The sequence below is a fragment of the Caretta caretta genome, chromosome 3, assembly GCF_965140235.1.
Source record: "Caretta caretta isolate rCarCar2 chromosome 3, rCarCar1.hap1, whole genome shotgun sequence".
NCBI classification, from domain to species: domain Eukaryota; kingdom Metazoa; phylum Chordata; order Testudines; family Cheloniidae; genus Caretta; species Caretta caretta.
This window is the reverse complement of record NC_134208.1, coordinates 141,758,702-141,776,978: the sequence shown is the minus strand read 5'-3', so window position 1 is coordinate 141,776,978 and position 18,277 is coordinate 141,758,702. Positions and strand designations below refer to the sequence as shown.

General features: G+C 40.8%; 1 protein-coding gene across 1 annotated transcript in view; it reads right to left on the bottom strand.

The window, feature by feature from the left end:
• Window positions 1-5,629: 5,629 nt before the first annotated feature.
• Window positions 5,630-18,277, bottom strand: part of CATSPERE (catsper channel auxiliary subunit epsilon) — an 82,135-nt gene continuing 69,487 nt past the window's right edge. Inside the window, exons 15-22 of the mRNA XM_075126967.1 lie at window positions 16,817-16,870; window positions 15,836-15,869; window positions 15,654-15,733; window positions 15,181-15,280; window positions 11,961-12,047; window positions 9,831-9,988; window positions 7,931-7,984; window positions 5,630-7,334 (exon numbers count right to left, since the gene is read on the bottom strand). Of these exons, the coding sequence (XP_074983068.1) occupies window positions 7,148-7,334; window positions 7,931-7,984; window positions 9,831-9,988; window positions 11,961-12,047; window positions 15,181-15,280; window positions 15,654-15,733; window positions 15,836-15,869; window positions 16,817-16,870 (754 nt within the window). The 3' untranslated portion in view covers window positions 5,630-7,147. The remainder of the gene's footprint in view (window positions 7,335-7,930; window positions 7,985-9,830; window positions 9,989-11,960; window positions 12,048-15,180; window positions 15,281-15,653; window positions 15,734-15,835; window positions 15,870-16,816; window positions 16,871-18,277) is intronic.

The window sequence follows — 18,277 nt, the reverse complement described above, 5'->3', positions numbered from 1 at the left end:
CAGCAGGGCTCTGCTGCTTCTCACCAGTGTCCTTCCTTGGCCCACTACCATTTCTGGTATGTTTAGAGGGAGAATGAAACGGGTACTCACATTTCCTCTGCCACCTGTAGCAACAAAAAACAGGTCCCATTTTCTCCCCTTCCAACTGAAAGGACATCTCCTTTGTCTCTCCACAGTTGATTATTTCCCTTCCATGCTTTTCTCCTCCCTCAACACATAGCATCTACTTAGTGCTCCCTTCCAGGCTCAAATCTCTCATGCACATGACAACTTGCTGAGCACTCCACTACAGGCTCTCCTGCCTGTCTCTGAGTCCATCTCAGTACTCGGCACACAGATACCAGCAGAAGCACAGAGGAACAGCTGAGATAGATGGGAGAGAAGTTATTATCCTGACAACTTTGCACAGTGGCCTTTGGTCATAGGAGGCCAGGCCAGGATTGCTGCAGAAAACCTGTCAGGCTTCAGCTGTCAGTCCCCAGAACACGAACTGGGACTTTGAACAGCTGGGACAGGTTTGTCAAACCCAGGACAATTTGGGCTAGATCAGGACTATTAGCAGTTATAATATGTTTCGTGAAGGAACTGTAATCTTACGCACTGCATGTTCAGGATCAAGGCAGTTAGACACGACTTAACTCCTTTGGTTCACAAGTTGCAGTTTGTTGTAGTAAATGTTGCAGTAAATGAACTGGCAACTATCCAACACTTTTCAAAGTCGGGGGGCGGGTGGGAGTGATTAGGGGATGTTGAGGGTCACATGAACAGGCCTAGATGATAAACTACAAGGGCCAAAGCCAAAGGCTGAAAACTCAGGGGATACAGTTTCCCATCTCTATCCTATTAAGGTGCTGTCTTTCATTAACAGTGCATACTACCTGTAGGGGAGAAATACGAAGTGCTGCAGGGACTCTAAATGATTCACTTCCTTATTCCTTGCTGGTGATACTGTGTTCATCAGAGCCTCTGGCAGGAGAAAAGGAAAGTGAGATAAAAACATAGCTTCCAGCCAGCCTGTAATTGCAAGAAAGACATGGAGTATGTAAATAAAGCTGAAAATTAAAGCAAAAAGTGCCATTTATGTTGTTTAAAAAATGCATTTCCAGTAGTTCATAACAGGTATTATTACTGCACTGAGACCACACCTTGCTCTTCTACGTGCATTCTGCAATTCAGGCATCTGTTACTAAAAAGAATACAAGAAAAATCCTTCTAGTGAGCAATAAGACAGAACAAGTGTGATGCTGGATATCTGAGGCAAGGTTAGGCATGAATGCTGTAGGCTGAGTTACACAATTTTCTGAGCACCGGTAATATCCCTTAACACTCACTGTGTATTTATTACATTATTGCAGTGATCGGATTTTTTCAAAAAGTATTCTTGCATACAAAATTGTAGTTCTATCCTCAATATTTAAAAACAATTAGGTAAACATAATGAAAAGTAAACATTTTAAAAAATGTGCAGGTGACGTCTTTCTTGCTCTGGACTCATTGCTCCTACCATATTTTTAAAAGCATATTTCTATTATTTTTCTAATATAGAATAAAAGTTATTATACAGGTTAATGCACACTGTGCTTCCTAGAAAAATAAAAGAGGGAAAGGTAACATGTTAATAAGAAAAGAGGAAAAAAGAAAAGTACTTACCTGTAATAATACTTCTCTAAAGATATCAGGCCTGATTTTCCACTCTAGTGCATTGGTTTTATACCAGTGTGACTCCACTGATTACAATGGAATTCCCTCAGTGTAAACCACTGTAACAGAGAAATAAGCCCACCAATTCTAACAGATCACACTGGGTCTGTGCCATCTGCTGGGACTCAGCAGGAACATCTTAGACTAATGAGTTTTCAGGACTGTTATTCTCAACTATAGTAAATTGTACATTTCACCCCGGCTGAATGTACTCTGCTGCAATCCCCAAAGGTACTTACTCTCATAAGTCCCATTTTTGGGCACCACTGCGATTAAAAAAAATCCTGCTCAGCTGCTACCTAACCTCACTCGGCACTTCAGTTTCTGCCTCTGGGTATGAATGCTGCCGCCTCCCTCTAGGCTTTCAGGTTCCTATCACCTGCTCGAGCATGAGCACTCCCCAACATTAGGTGTCTGGATGCCTATCTCCTGCCTAAACTCCAGAGTGATTCAAAAACTGGGAAAGATAGGCATTCTACTGCCTAAATCATTTGCAGAGGTCCAATCTGCTAGGAATGGTCAGAAGCTGCCTACTGGATTGGGCCCTTCAGAATAGTTCACACAAAACAGCAGGAAGGCCCTCCCACATAACCTTTAGCCTAATGTATCCATCCAGGATGTGGGAGACACTCCCTCTGTCCCCGATTCAAATCCCACTCCTACTGAAGGGAAGACAAGATTTGACCACTTCTCAGGGGAGTACCCTAACCACTATGCTATAGAGCAGAGGTCTTCAATCTGTGGGGTGTGCCCCTAGGCGGGAGCATAGTAACATTCGTGGGGCTGCACGGCTGGCGCCTGGACCAGCCCCACAGGGGGCAGGGAGGAAGCACTGGCCAGCTCTGTTTCTGGCCCCAGCCCTGGCTGCCAGCCCTGCACCCAGCTGCAGCTGCAGGCCTCAGCCCCTGGCTGAGGGTCTGCTCCCACCCCTGCCGCCAGCTGTGGCCCCAGCCTCAGCCCCGTTACCCCTGTCCTCATCCCCTCCTCCCAGAGCTGCGGCCCGACTCCTGGCTCTTGGGGGCGAGGTAAAGTTTGGGGACCACTGCTATAGAGTCTTTCTAAATCTGTCACTGCCCCAGTTAATATTTAATTGAAGTAGAAAAACTTCAGTAGGACAGACGGAGGAAGACCCCTCAGCCCTGCATCAGTATATTCCATAGCCTAGTAGTTGGAGTACGTACTCACCTGCGAGATGGTCAATCCCTGTTCAAATCCCTTCTAACCATATACTGAAGTAGTGAGAGTTGGAGTCCCACAACAACAAGAATTTGGAACTCCAGGCATGGAATTGCATAGGTAGTAGTCAGCTCTGAACTGCACTGGAGACGTAGACAAACCAAAGGTTTGATTTGGTACTTTAGTTATAACCAAGGAAAAGCAGACTAGTCACCAAACATGGTGACCAAAGAAGTACTGGTAGCTAGGTCAAAAAGAAAGGCTGGAGAAAAGAAACAGTTCTCTGCAGAGGAAACTAAAATGAATTATCCAAAAGGCAGTCATGTTATGAGGAAAGCTGTGTATTTTCTGGACTGCAGGAATGGTGATGAACTCTGCTTACACCAGCTCATTCTCATTCCTTTTAATCATGAGAAGGATTGGATTGGATTCAGCAAAATTTCAGAATAATCAGTCAGAGAACTCAATCAGAACTTCTATGGCTCCTTGTTTCAGAAATACTGAAGATCCTAGAATATATATCATCATATCTCTGAGCAGCACTTTGAGGAGGAATCTCTCTTACCTGTTTCATAATACTAAGAAATTAGAGCCATGTAGTAAGAAATACCTTCTACTAGCAGTACCTCCCAGGGCTATCAAGACCAAATCAACCAGGTCTGGAAACATAACTAGATCTTTAAATGACTGCTTCTTGGAGCAGCTGGTACAGGAACCCACAAGGGGAGAGACAACTCTCGATCTAGTCCAGAGTGGAGCGCAGGATCGGTCCAAGAGGTAACTATAACAGGACCGCTTGGAAATAGTGACCATAATATAATAATATTTAACATTCCTGTGGTGGGAAGAACACCTCAACAGCTCAACACTGTGGCATTTAATTTCAGAAAGGGGAACTATGCAAAAACGAGGAGGTAAAACAGAAATTAAAAGGTACAGTGACTAGAGTGAAATCCCTGCAAGCTGCATGGACACTTTTCAAAGACACCATAATAGAGGCTCAACTTAAATGTACATCCCAAATTAAAAAAACACAGTAAAAGAACTAAAAAAGAGCCACCGTGGCTTAACAACCAGGTAAAAGAAGCAGTGAGAGATAAAAAGGCATCTTTTAAAAAGTGGAAGTAAAATCCTAGTGAAGTAAATAGAAAGGAGCATAAACACTGCCAAATTAAAGGTAAAAATGTAATAAGAAAAGCCAAAAAGGAGTTTGAAGAAGCTAGCCAAAAACTCAAAAGGTAATAACAAAATGTTTTTAAGTACATCAGAAGCAGGAAGCCTGATAAACAAGCAGTGGGGCCAATCGAGATACAAAATGAGCACCTAAAGACGATAAAGTCATTGTGGAGAAACTAAATGAATTCTTTGCTTCAGTCTTCATGGCTGAGGATGTTAGGGAGATTCCCAAACCTGAGCCATCTTCGGTAGGTATCAAATCTGAGGAATTGTCACAGACTGAAGTGACACTAGAGGAGGCTTTGGAATTAATTGAGAAACTTAACAGTAACAAGTCACCGGGACCAGATGGCATTCACCCAAGAGGTGGTGGAATCTCCTTCCTTAGAAGTTTTTAAGGTAAGGCTTGACAAAGCCCTGGCTGGGATGATTTAGTTGGGGATTGGTCCTGCTTTGAGCAGGGGGTTGGACTAGATGACCTCCTGAGGTCCCTTCCAACCCTGATATTCTATGATTCTATGATCTGCAGTTTAATCTGTTAAAGATCTGAAGTCTACAGATGGAATGGAGTGGCACTGTTGGAAGCATGTATAGTCTAGGTGCAAACTATGCTCAATGAGATGTAACTAGCAAATTGTAGAATGCTAAAAAAAGTTCCCTTCAATCCTCTCATACTAGGTGTTATTATTCCTATTTTGGTAATAAGTAAACAGAGACAGAAAAATTAAGTGACTTGATAGCAGGGGAAGAGAGGAGCATTGTGAGCTTCTGAGTTAGGCAGGGTCTGCGAGTCAGAAGACGTCAGTTCTAAAGCTGGCTCTGGTACTAATTTGCTATGAGTCTTTAAGCAGGTCTCTAAGCATCAGTTTTCCCATCTCAAAAATGGAAATAGTGATATATATCTTCCACACAGGGTGTTGTGAAGTCTGCCTAAATAATGAATGTAAAGAGCTATGTAAGTGCAAAGTGTTATTAAAGCTAGTCACTGGCAGAGATAGAAAGAGAACATCTGATGAAGTGAGCTGTAGCTCACGAAAGCTCATGCTCAAATAAATTGGTTAGTCTCTAAGGTGCCACAAGTACTCCTTTTCTTTTTGCGAATACAGACTAACACGGCTGTTCCTCTGAAAAGAGAACTTGGGAGTTCTTGGCTACCACTCTGAATTCAATGCACAAACTACACCATACTATCTTAAGGACATACATAATCACTTTTATGTTTTCAGTAGGAATGGACTGCTTTCACTTCAGGTCAAAAATTCACAGCTGCAAATTTTCAAGCAAAACTGGCTTTATGATTTTTTATATGCCACAATGCAAAACTTCTAATCTACTTAAATGTCAGAGGTGCCAAATGCTCATGAATTCTTTGATCCAGTTTTGCATCGCTGTATTAGCCTTTATGATTTTCATGCACAGCAGAGTGTGGCTCTGTTATCTTTTATGAAAGAAAGTGATTGTAACTCAGTCCATAGGCTCAACCAATGAGCTATCTTTATTCATTAAATTGTGTGGATTTGTAATTGCACCAATCATCTTACACCAACTAAAACAACCAATGCATTAAAAATATAAGCTTTTTAAAATAACTAACTTTGACAACTAGAAAATTTTGACTAGCAGTGGAAATATGTCCTCCAATGGAGCTATGGAAATGGATTTAAATGTTTTTTATGGTTTGTAATCGCCACATCATGTCTTTCAACTAATTTGTGAGATTAACTATTAAAGTAGATGATAAACTCTTATGATAAACTTGGTCACTCTACATTTTTATTATATAAATTAACATTTTTATTAAGCACCAATAAAAATCATACGAGTAAAATTCCTTCAGGAATATAAAATCAATTGCAACTTTAAACAATGTAAATTCTATTTCAAATGCTCAAACGATACCTGTTAGGTTAGTAATAAAAACATTCAATTTGCTGTGTCTGAATGTATTAAGTTACAGTAGCTGATGTAACTTGATTCTCTTTTGAAGATTTACAAAATATACTAGTTATTTGTAGGAGCTGTGATGGGGTCTGTTGAACATCTGAGCTCACTAAAAGGTTACAAAATTTGTTTCAAGTTTGTAAACAGAAATCTAGTACATTTTGCATTCAGTTGCATGTACATTCAGATTCACATTCAGTAAATTACAACCAATAATATATTTGAATTGAAGGTGTGATCACAGAAGTTTTCAGATTTGAGTAACTGCTATTTGCCATAAAATTTATAATAGATATTGAGAATTACAGCTGTCAGAATATTTTAGAAGTAGCATTATCTACTAAGTCTTTGAAACATACTTTTTATACAAGGCTCTGATCTATTCAAAGTATAAGTGATTATTAGAATCTGAGGGCCAGATCATCAGCTAGTATAAATTAGTGTAGCTACACTGAAGTCAATGGAGTTGCTCCAACATTCACCAGCTGACAATCTGGTCCTGACTGTCTTATGGACAAGGGGATTCATTGACTGATACTTGTGAAGGGGAGGCATTGTTACCCACTCATGGGGAAAGGCAGCTTTAAAGTGCAACTGGAGTTTCACAGGAGCCCAGTCACTATACACCATCCAAAACAATATGTTGAATCAGCATATCTCCCTGCTGGTCCTGGGCGTTCTCCTGCCCTAGACAGTGCTGCTCAGTTTGTGGACTGCAGTGGCTGCATACAGGCTCTTGATAGAGTGGGAGTTTTGTACTGACGCAGCCGTGACCCAGATTTCAAATTACCAAAAGTCGTGCATGCTAGTTATGCTGATGAAAGCCAGCATAAATTGGGGCTAAATCAAGCCTAAAGATCATAGATGTATTTTAATTTAATTTGGTTTGAGAGGTGGTTACTAAAGGGGCCATAAACTGCCCTCCATCTGTACACACAAAAGAAACCAATGGGATATGTTAAGCTCAGCGGTAGAGCTGAAAACTAAACGAGAACTGGGAACTAAACACACAAGTCACATTAGTCTTATATGAAAGGTGAAAAGCGGTTTATGAAAACAACCCTTAACACATCCAACAAAATTGAAATTATTTAAAAAACCAATGTACTTTTACAATTTCTTTACACAGAATGCCATCAGTATGGTAGATAAATTATTGGTCCTTCTTCAACTCATGTACTGGCGTTCTTGTTTGATCTTGTTGGTCATGAGATAGCAGTCGATCAACATAAATGATTGCTCGATAAATCTTCACATACCTGAAGTAGCTTATAACAAGGATGCCCCCAAAAATGGACAGTATGAGGACTGAAAAGCCAGCAACCTTACCAATGTTTGGACTGAAATACAAATGAGATTCGATTAAGAATAGATGTGGTAAATTTTCAAATTCTCCCCTTGTTTAGTCAAGAATCTCTTTGACTTTATATTGACAGAAGACATAACTCTATTTGGAATGATGTCTTCTGAAAACTCTTAAAAATGATATGCATCTTCTTGAAAATATGGCTGATTAATGATTAAGTTTCTCTTTTACTCTTCTTTACGGTCATGATGATATAGAATTCAAGGGCAAAATCCAAATGATTTTCTATAGAAGTGAATGGCAAGACTCTATGATTTTAGTGGGACCAGGATCAAACACTTTATAAAGAAGTGAGTGAGTACAATGGGCACACTACAGACGTTCATTCTGGTTTAGAAATATTACTGGTTCCAGAGATATCACCTATACTTAAAAATGGAGAATACCGTTCGAACTGGAATGAAATTGTATCCTACCAGCAGGCCAAAGGCTTGGATTTGGATATTATCTCTAAGATTTCATTACCCATCTGTAAGATTGGGAGTGTCGCCAAAGGATAACAATATTTTTATCACTATATAAATATTAAATAATAATAAATTATGTTTAGTTGTGGCTATTAGCAATTACCTTTCTACTATGCCATATGTACGGACCGCAAAGACTGTATTTAAGTCACAAAAACTGGAATACAAAAAAAGATTTAAATATTTTCTCAACTGTAAAAATATTCAGAATGAAAATACAGAATCACAATGAAACCAACTGGTGCCCACATTCACCCCACCTCATGTACGAACTAAAAACTTTATTTAAACTTCAATAAAGACATTCCGATTATTTTTAAAAATGGTGTACTTTTATGTAACTTTCATAATTTAATGCAGTGTTGTCAATGCTACTGATTTTTTTGTGAGTGATGGGATTTCACCTGGGGCCGGAGCCAATCTTGCAATGATGTGAGTTGCTTTAGCTCTCTAGTGAATTTCAGCCTGCCGGGGGGGAAAACCGACTGACTGGTTCTTTTCTCCAGTTGCCTGCCTCCTGGCGAAGAGCAGCCAATCAGAGCTGCTGCAGGAGCAAGCAGCGCACTCTCCCTCTACCCTCAGCAACCTGAAGCCATTCTCACAGGAGGGGAGAGGATAATGGGGAGCAGAAATGTCAGGAACATCCTAGGGTGAGTTTTGACACCTTCCCTGCTTTGGAAAAAAATGTGTTGGACAAGATTCATCCTGGCAGTGGCATTAGGGCTGGTGAAAGGCCTAATTTGTGCTCAAGTTGCAGCCAGGGAATAGCTGGGTCAGTGCCCATCCTGCCCTCAATCTGCACCTGCACTGGTGGCTCCTGCATTGGGGGACACATCCCCTGTGCTAGTGTATCCTGGGAAACACATCCCTTTGTCAGGGCCTCCTTCGGGGGGGGGGGGGGTGCAGCCTGCACAAAGGGGCCATAAGGCAGTGATGAATTCCTTCTTTTAATGTTTCATCAATGAAATACCTCTATGAGTGTTCGGTATTCATGGGTCTTTCTCACAATGTTTCAGAAAATATGTAGGATGCGTGTTACTACATATTCCTAAATGAAATCCCCTATGGAGTTTATTAAAAATTTTCTTTACATTATGGGGTGGATAAAATGAGAAACTTTGAAATGGTTTATTAAAGGGAAGGCAAATATCCTTAAGGTGTGGCTAATCTTTGATAAGTGACTGTAAAAAGTCATTGTGCAGTTCAATATTTCTGGTCTTTCAATGGTTGCCACATCAAATATGTTCAGTTCACACAGAAAATATTTTTCTCCAAATACCAGCCCTAGAAACTCAACCTGAGCTCTGAGAACCAAGCCGGGGTTTTTCTTGCTCAGACATGTATCATCACCTTTAGGCCAAATTAGACCCTCCGTTACAGCTGTGCAACCCTACTGTCTTCAGATTATACCCTCAGTGGCATTTATGCAGTTGAACTGTCATCCATTGATCCAGTTCACCAACTCCTACATGGGTTAGTTCTACAGTGCTAACAGGAATAACTTTCTTTTAGTCACTTAGCCTAAATTTACAGAGATTACTCTGAATATATGCAAAGAGAAAATCTGTTAAGATGACATTTTTACAGTCACTTTAGAAAAAAAACTGGTTTGACTGTCAGATCCCAGATTTACACTAATGTAAATTGAGATTACAATCTGGCCCTGTGGGTCCTGTCGTCAAATCCACATGTTGAAGGCCTCTTGCCTTCCTTTCCATAGAGGTAGGATAAACATTATGTTTCTAGCAGTCTATACAGAAAATGAGTAGAAATGTAAGAGGAAAAATAATAGCTGCACAATGAAAGGGTTGAGGACCCTCAGAGCCATATCTGAACCATCCATGAGTTAGAACTGGTAGTGGAAAATACCTGCAACATCTATGGCCAAGTGATACCTCAAGCAAAATAATTTTTTAAAATGACAACAGTGGTTACTTTATTCATCTTAATCCTAAATCAATCATTAAAAATACTTTTTACATGTCAAGAAAGAAATAGATAACCTGAAATTTGGGTCCACTATCTTCACTCTGAACACATAAATGCCACTGTACTCAGTAGGCCAAATGAGAGAATTGTAACCAGAGTGGTTCAAAATTGGATACAGCTGATTTAGGTCTCCTAGACGTCCAAGTTCAGATTCAAAGCAGGATCTGTAATTCTGATTAGAAACAATAAAGGAGATTTTTTAAACTAGCTTTGAAAAACAATTAGACCTACTTATCTGGGTTTCTGGACTTGTAATTACCTCTCTCTCTCTCTTTCTCCCTTTCTCTCTATATATATCCCAAAGGAATAACTCCTTGGAGATTGTACAGCACACTCACAAGCTCTATACTTAGTCAGCTATGTTGGCTAACAAGGAGGGGAGAAGCCTGGTTCCCACACATTCCTTGCCTTGTTTCAAACAGTCTGCACCCTAAAATAAACTTGTTTCGTTTAAATCTAAACCAACCCAATGTTGTATCTGAATTGAAGTGACTGGGATTCATTAACTCCAGTTAATGTGGCAAGCTGCTGGGTATTTACTCTTTAAAGGAGCAAGCAAACCTTATTAGCCCTCTGAATACTCCAGGAAAGATCTGGACATTTCAGAGCAGATAGTTTTGGGAAATTTCAGGACTGGGGGTGTGTTGGAGTCACTTGGCTAATGGTAACCAAAGTTGGTAGATGCCAGAATGAGGCTGGGGTGTAACAAGCCAGCTACTGGAATCAGAGTGCTGAGCCAGAGCTGCTTAACAAACACACAGTGCATGCTTGTCTGTTGGCTGTCAGTGTCCAGGTTACGAGCCACAGCAGCAGAGCACTGAAGGCACCCAGAGTTACAGGGTTCGTGGTAAAACAGATCAACGGGCTGAAAAGGCATGAGGACATAAGGGCATTCAACACCAACACTGAAACGTTAAAAAAAAAAAATTGAACTTCCCATACATCCGAAGATGTCCAAAACCTTTACCCCCAACCTGAGGCCTCTAATTGCACTAGGGGGCGCACATTAAGATGAGATGCTCAGCCTGGTGATGTGGCTGTTAGGTGGCTGCTCAGTTTGAACCTCTGGCCTGGTGGAATATATTGCTCCTCAGCCTTCACCTTCTCTTGGAACACATGTTAGTCTAAGTGCAAAGTGTTCACTACCTTTTCCCTTCAATCATAGTCCTTTCCCCAGGCTCATGCACCCTCCCACCTAGAGCAACACAGTCCTTCCTTCTTTCACTGAGCCCTCCCCACAGCCCTCACTCTTCCAACCACACACTCCTGCCAAGATAGTGCCCGCCCCCAAGTTCCTCCCAACTGTCCAGGAATCCTCCAGCTTCTTGCCCTTCTGGGCCATTGATCCTCCAGGACTAGGCTGCTCACGCTTAGGTGCTGATTACAATAGTTTAGTGAATTGGAATCATACGAATGCCCCTTTGGCCCAGCAGAAAGCCAATTTGGGGCCTTGTAAGATGATTTTGTTTGGATGAGAAATCAGTGAGACAAAATTGAGGTAATCCTTGGTGGTAATTCTTTTATACATAGAATATATTGGTGAAGTCCTAGTCCCACTGAAGTCAATAATGAAACTCTCATTGACTTTAATGGGGCCAGGATTTCACCCAAAGTTCTGTTTCTCTGAACATACAGCACACATGCTTTTGGAGAAATCTCAAGCCAGACTCCAGACCTGTGCCCAAGAAACTGCTGTAACAGGGTCACCCTGCCACTGCTTACTGATTCTAACTTCTCACAGCCCACAGCCCCTGCATTTGTGCCTGGGGAGCCTCCATTAGTTCCACACTTTCCCTCTGGCCACATGGCTTGTCATATCTCTCAAGGGTTAGCCCCTCCCTTGTGTCCAGCTGTTTACCACTACAAAAGAATTTCAGTTGCTCCTAAAGCTATACAATATTTTAGTACACTCATTTATTTTAATGATGTTTGTGATTTTCATTCAACCAGACACATGACAACGAGGGATTAGTGTCTTTCGGAATAACAATATCCTTTCATAGCATTGTCAGATCATTACTGTATTGCCATCTGACTTGTATTCCACTTGCTCGAGATACTAATAGTGTGAGAATGCCAAGTAAGACAGCTGCAGAGTTCATTCATATTTTTCATAAACAATTTGTAAATATATAATTTCCTACCTGTGGCCCCCATATTTCATCTAATGTACTGTTTTCATGTCCCTTAAGCATTGAAATCCAAGTCTGTGCTTCACGCAAACAACCCACCTATTCAAAATAATTCAAATGTACAAATTAAAAAAAATATTAGTTCTCTATCCCTTTGTTATTTTCTGAAGGGTAATACAGTATTTACATAGGTATTGGGCATTGTGGTTCTGTATATTTATTTATCTTATATAGCTGCTATAGTGAAAGTACCACAGTATAAATCTAAGGCAACAAAACATACTCGGGGAAAGACTCTGCCCTTAGGGAGTACATTCTTTTAAAATAAAATATTGGGGTAGTAATATTAGCAATAATAATGTTAACATCCAGTGGTGCGTCAAGTTTAATAGCTACCTGTACTGAGTGAAGTAGGCAGCACCGATGAGAATAAAATAAATGCTCCATGAAGGGAGCCAAATTAAATGGGCTTGACTTGACCATGGTATGTAAATAGAACTAATGTAAATTGTAGCCATAACAAAAATACATTCTGAGAAGGAAAAGGAACAAGTGGACTTGTAGCCCTTACAGCATCTACAATGTCTGAGCTGTGCATTCTGAAGAAGAAGCACTTAGGATATGTCTACGCTGCAATTAGACTTGGGCTCGCAGGGCTCGGGCTAATAGGCTGTTTAATTGTGGTATAGGGTGTAGATGTTTGGGCTCGGGCTATAACCTGAGCTCTCACTGAGACCCTCCCACCTCGCAGGGTTCTAGAGCCCAGGTCCACCCACCCCAAATGTCTCCACCACAATTAAACGGCCTCCTAGCCTGAACCCCATGACTCCAAGTCAGCTCGCACAGGCCAGCCGTGGGTTTTTAATTGCAGTGTAGACATATCCTCAGGCAAAACGTATGGTGTCCAAGAAACAATGAGACATCAAAACAAAGTGGGATGCAACACAGCTGAGGAGCCAGACAGTGACCCTCCACAGGTACTCTTTCATCAATCATGGTCATTCACGTACTGACAATTGCAGCATTTAGGACTATAGTCTGATTTCACTTATATAAGACTTCAGTCCCCATAACATTATGGTTCTTTCATGAACTGTTGTCAGAGGAATCCAGTCTGCTGTTCTCTGAGCTCCCACAATCCCATACTATGGATGAAGATTCAGCAAAAGGTAATTCAGGTAATAGGCCTGACCCAAAGCCATTGAAGTAAACGATTGATTTCCATAGTTTTTTTTTTTTAAATCAAACCCAATGTTAGTACTGTCTTGCTTTAGTATCTTTCTGCAGGGCGTGACATTACTGAGATAACCTGTAACTGTATAGATCATTGTTACAACCACTGTTATATATTTGCAGCAAATATTGTACAAAGGTTGTCATGTAAGGTGTCTATGGGAAGGTTATGATTTGCTGATTATGATTATGCTATCTGTATGCATGTATCATTTTTGTAGTTGACGTTATGAATATTGGCTATGTACTTGTATATCAACGTGTTTTAATTCTAAGTAGCCTCGGTGAAGCATTTGGTCAGCTTCTTGAGAAGGGACTATTCTCAGTAAGAGCCCAATCAAGAAACACTTAACTGACAATGAACTGTGGGAGATGCCAATCCACTTCAAAGCTTTCCTGGGAAGGTTCAACTGAATGTAAACAATGGCATGGGCCTGTAAAGAACTGAGTCATGCATGGACATGTGACTTGCCCATGTGACTCCTAACTCCATCTTGCTGCGGTGATCTTCCAGAGGGCAGAGAATATAAAAGGCTGCTGCATCTCCTCCATCTTGTCTTCAATCCTGCTTCTTACTTCTGGAGGAACCTTGCTACAAACTGAAGCTCTGAACAAAGGACTAAATGACCCATCCCAGCTGTGGATGTACTCCAGAGACTTGATTTGTGCCTGCACCTTATTCCATCACTGCTACAAGCCTGAACCAAGAACTTTGCCATTACTGTATGTAATTGATTCCATTTAACCAATTCTTGCTCTCATCTATATCTTTTTCCTTTTATAAATAAACCTTTAGATTTTAGATTCTAAAGGATTGGCAACAGCATGATTTGTGGGTAAGATCTGATTTGTATATTGACCTGGGTCTGGGGCTTGGTCCTTTGGGATTAGGAGAACCTTTTTCTTTTACTGGGGTATTGGTTTTCATAACCATTCGTCCACATAACAAGTGGCACTGGTGGTGATACTGGGAAACTGGAGTGTCTGAGGGAATTGCGGGTGTGACTTATGGTTAGCCAGTGCAGTAAAACCAAAGTCCTCTCTGTTTGGCTGGTTTGGCTGGCTCCTCACCTTAGAGGTGAAGAAACCCCAGCCTTGGGCTGTAACTGCCCTGCTCTAAGCAATTTGTCCTGAATTGATATTCTCAGAAGTGTCCCACCAAAGGCAGCAACGTTACACAAGGGTAGGGATGATGATGTGTTGAGCAGCCACGCCACACAAGCCCTGGCTTTTCCACTGCCAGCCATTTCCATCTTCCAAACTGTGAAGCCTCAGTTCTGCTAAGGCTCATCCCTATTTTTGCCAAATTCTGGCCTAGTCTAGCAATAATTCCATTTCCCAGCCTTCTACACATTGCTTTGACAGCATGATCTGGCTTTGAGTGTCCTGGGGAGCATGTCACTCTGCTTAAAAATGAAAGGCTATATTCTGCTTTCAGTTATATAGAAATTGCCTTCAATAGGATTGCATGGGTATTACTGAGGGCAGAATTTGACTTCAGAGATTGAAAGAATCTCTTTTTAAGAACAGGCTAAATAAACACCTATCAGGTATGGTCTAGGTATACTTAATCCTGTTTCAGCATGGCAGGAAGGACTAAATCTCTTAAGGGCTTCCCAGCCCCACATTTCTATGATTCTGTATGGATAGTCCTGTATTCCCATTTCCCCCAAACAGAGGGCAGACTAAACTTCAAGATGGTTTTGAAGTTTCACTTCCTGAACCATACCACCATGCACAGAATTCTTTTGTCTTTTCTTTGATTACCTCTTGATTTTGATTCATGTGTTCCATTTTGAACAGTGTATGCTGTTAAAACCAATACATTAAACGCTGAAAGTTACAAGTAATGTAATCTACAACTACTATACAATATCTCCATTCAAATAGGGTGATTCAGACAGAAGAGGACTGAACATGTATAAAATCAAGCATTGCATTTACCCAACTTCACACAATATATAGCAACAAATATAATCTAAATAAAAAGATGCCATACCTGCTTCATAGATGAGTTGTAGCTGTAGTCATTTCTGCCATGAACCTCCCATAAAATAAAATTTGCCTCAACTGTTTTAACAAATGTGCTGCCATTATATCTATAAACAATACAGGTGTTAAATAATGCTTTGGTAAAAGCATATAAAGGGCAAATACCTCTCACTCCGTGGCCCTGGAGGGAAACATGGACAGTGCGGTGCTGCTGTGCAAAAGGAGAAAAGGACAAGCAGGGAATGTACAGCCCAGAGGCTTTGCTCCCTGCACAACAGTGGACTATGAGCAAATAGGATGCAGCATCATGGGTGGGACCAAAGGATGTGCTGCAATGTGGATATTCCTTCCTCCAGCACTGGGCTTGCTACTGTTACGCTTGCCATTCAGCTGGAGTAGCCACTACAGCTTCAGAGAACTATGCAGCACTGTGGGAAGGAGTCCTTCTCTTGCCACACAATATTTCAGCGTTATACTTACAAGGCAATATCAGGGTGAAAAGGTATTGCATAATGAAGATCCATTAGGCAACCATACTTATCCCAATCATAATTTACCACCTAAAAAAAGAAAAGTTGTGGTAATATACTGTATATTTCTCTATATTTCTTCTTTGCATGCCCACACACATCAACTAAAATAAAACCCTGTAACTCTCTTACCAGGTCTTCCGTTGTTGGAACCCACAGATATTCCCTAGTGTAAGGAAAAACTTATTGTTGGTTTTACACCTTTTAAAACCATATTCCCCTCTTTTCTGGTATAAAATGGATTGGATTGTTTAAGTAGGAAGATTTAAAACTGAGCATGCAATTTTTCTTCATGGCTTAAAAACATGTGAAACAAGCTTTTGCAAATCCTCCTGCTATAAAGTTGTAAACTCTCCTATATCATTGGACATCTTAAAGAGACATCAACTTAAAAATAACACTTGCATCTGACAATCTGTAAGCAACTACTGTTATAAGTATTACTTATAACTAGTAACTACAGTAGCTCTTTTTCCTCCCCTCATCCCAAGTTTCTTCCCTTTGAGCATTTGGGTGCTCTCCTGGCCCCATTGAATTCAATGGGAGTTTTGCTATTGACTTCAGTCGGCCAGGATTTCACTCTTTTTGTACAGTCACTTTCATTGTATAGTCATTTGAGGCTTGATCATGTTACCATTGAAATCCAATAACAGAACTCCCATTAACTTCTATGGATGAAGGATTGGGCCCTTAGTTGTTTCCCCTATTGTTTGTGTGGATATTTCAGACAGCAACATTGGAGATCCGATGAAGTGAGCTGTAGCTCACGAAAGCTCATGCTCAAATAAATTTGTTAGTCTCTAAGGTGCCACAAGTCCTCCTTTTCTTATTGGAGAGAAAAACATTTTTAAAAAATAGGATGATGTGATTGGATCAAACACAAACCCTGTTTCAGGGACTAAAGGACAGGTGTAGTAACAAACTACTTTTAACTAGATTTTCTTTTTTTTTTTTTTTTGGTTGACTAGCTTTCAAGTTGAGAATGTCTCTTTACAGATATTTAGAATAATAATTTGTATATATATAAATGGCTTCCTGCATTTCCATATATAAATTATATCTAAAAGACCCTATATTTCTTTTTATGGTCATTTAATAAATCAAGTTTCTTACCCACGTATTTTGTAAGTAGTAAAATTATGTTTCATACAGGTTACATATGAAGGTCTGTGGAAATAAAACAAATAATCAGTATAATGTAAAGGTTTTTATTTGTTACTGAAGTAGTGCATGAAAGTGTAAATGATTGAACTCATCATGCTAGTATTGTCAGAGAATTATCATAGTCCAATATTTGTTCTATATTTTGACCTCTATTCACCAAAACTTTCTCAATAGCTTTGATACATTAAATATGGGCCAGATTCTATCTTTCAATCTGGCCCCTCTTCACCACTCTGGCAGTGCAAATGGGCCATACACTGGCTACATTTGGCCAGCTGTGAATTCCCTCCGCAGAGAGAAGCTCTGAACTGACATGGAGCCAGCATAGCATAACTGGTTCTTACTCCACTTTCTCTCCCAGCTATGTCATAGGGAGCATGCCAAGTGGGGGAAAGGGATGAAGCTGGAGTGCCACTGTGGTCTGCCTTCAGGGGCCTTTGCCAGCTGGCATATATTAGAGCAGCCCTAGTGCTGCTCTAATCTAGCTAGAGCTGGAGCTGTGCAGGGCAAAGTTTCATGGCTCCTTGGTGGCCCAACTTCTCATCTGCACTGAGCACCTATTTCAATGATAAAAATTGGTTATTGTGGTTCTTTGAGATATGTTGCACATGTACATTCCACTCTAGGTACGTGCACTACAAACACAATCACTGGAAATGTTTCTCTCAGTGGAACCCATCAGGGCATCCCCTGCCAGTGTGCACAAACAGCACCAGTATAAAGCATCCAGCTGACCCCACATCCCCTCAGTTCCTTCTTTCTGGAAAACTCCAACGTAGCGGGGACAGGAGGGTGGGTCGTGTAATGGACATGTTCAGTGCATCTCGAAAAACAACAGTTATGGAAGTAACCGTTTTTTTAGTAACCGTTTTTTCTTCTTTGAGTTATTGCACATGTGCATTCCACTCTATGTGACTCCCAAGCAGTTGAATAGGTGGAGGGTGTGGAGTTCATGGACCCACAGACTGCAGAACAGCTCGACCAAAATTGGCATAATCTCCGGAATGCTGAGTGATGGCGTAATGGAAGGAGAATGTGTGCACCAATGACCAGGTTGCTGCTTTACAAATGTCCTGAATAGGAATCTGTGCTAGGAATGCTGCTGGGGATGCTTATGACCTTATGGAATGAACAGTCAGGTTTGTTGGTGGTGAAACGCTGACCTGCCTGATCGTAACAAGTGCAAATACATGAAGTTATCCAGGATGAAATTATCTGTGAAGAGATTGTGAGACCCTTCATCCTGTCAACTACAGCTATGAACAGTTGAGTGGACCTTCAGAATGGTTTAGTTCTAACATCCAATGAGTAAAGCCGTTCATTCCTATTTGCATGAGGCTTTGGGTAGAAGACAGGTAGGTAGATTGCCTGATTGCTATGAAATTGCAAAACCACTTTTGGGAGAAAACG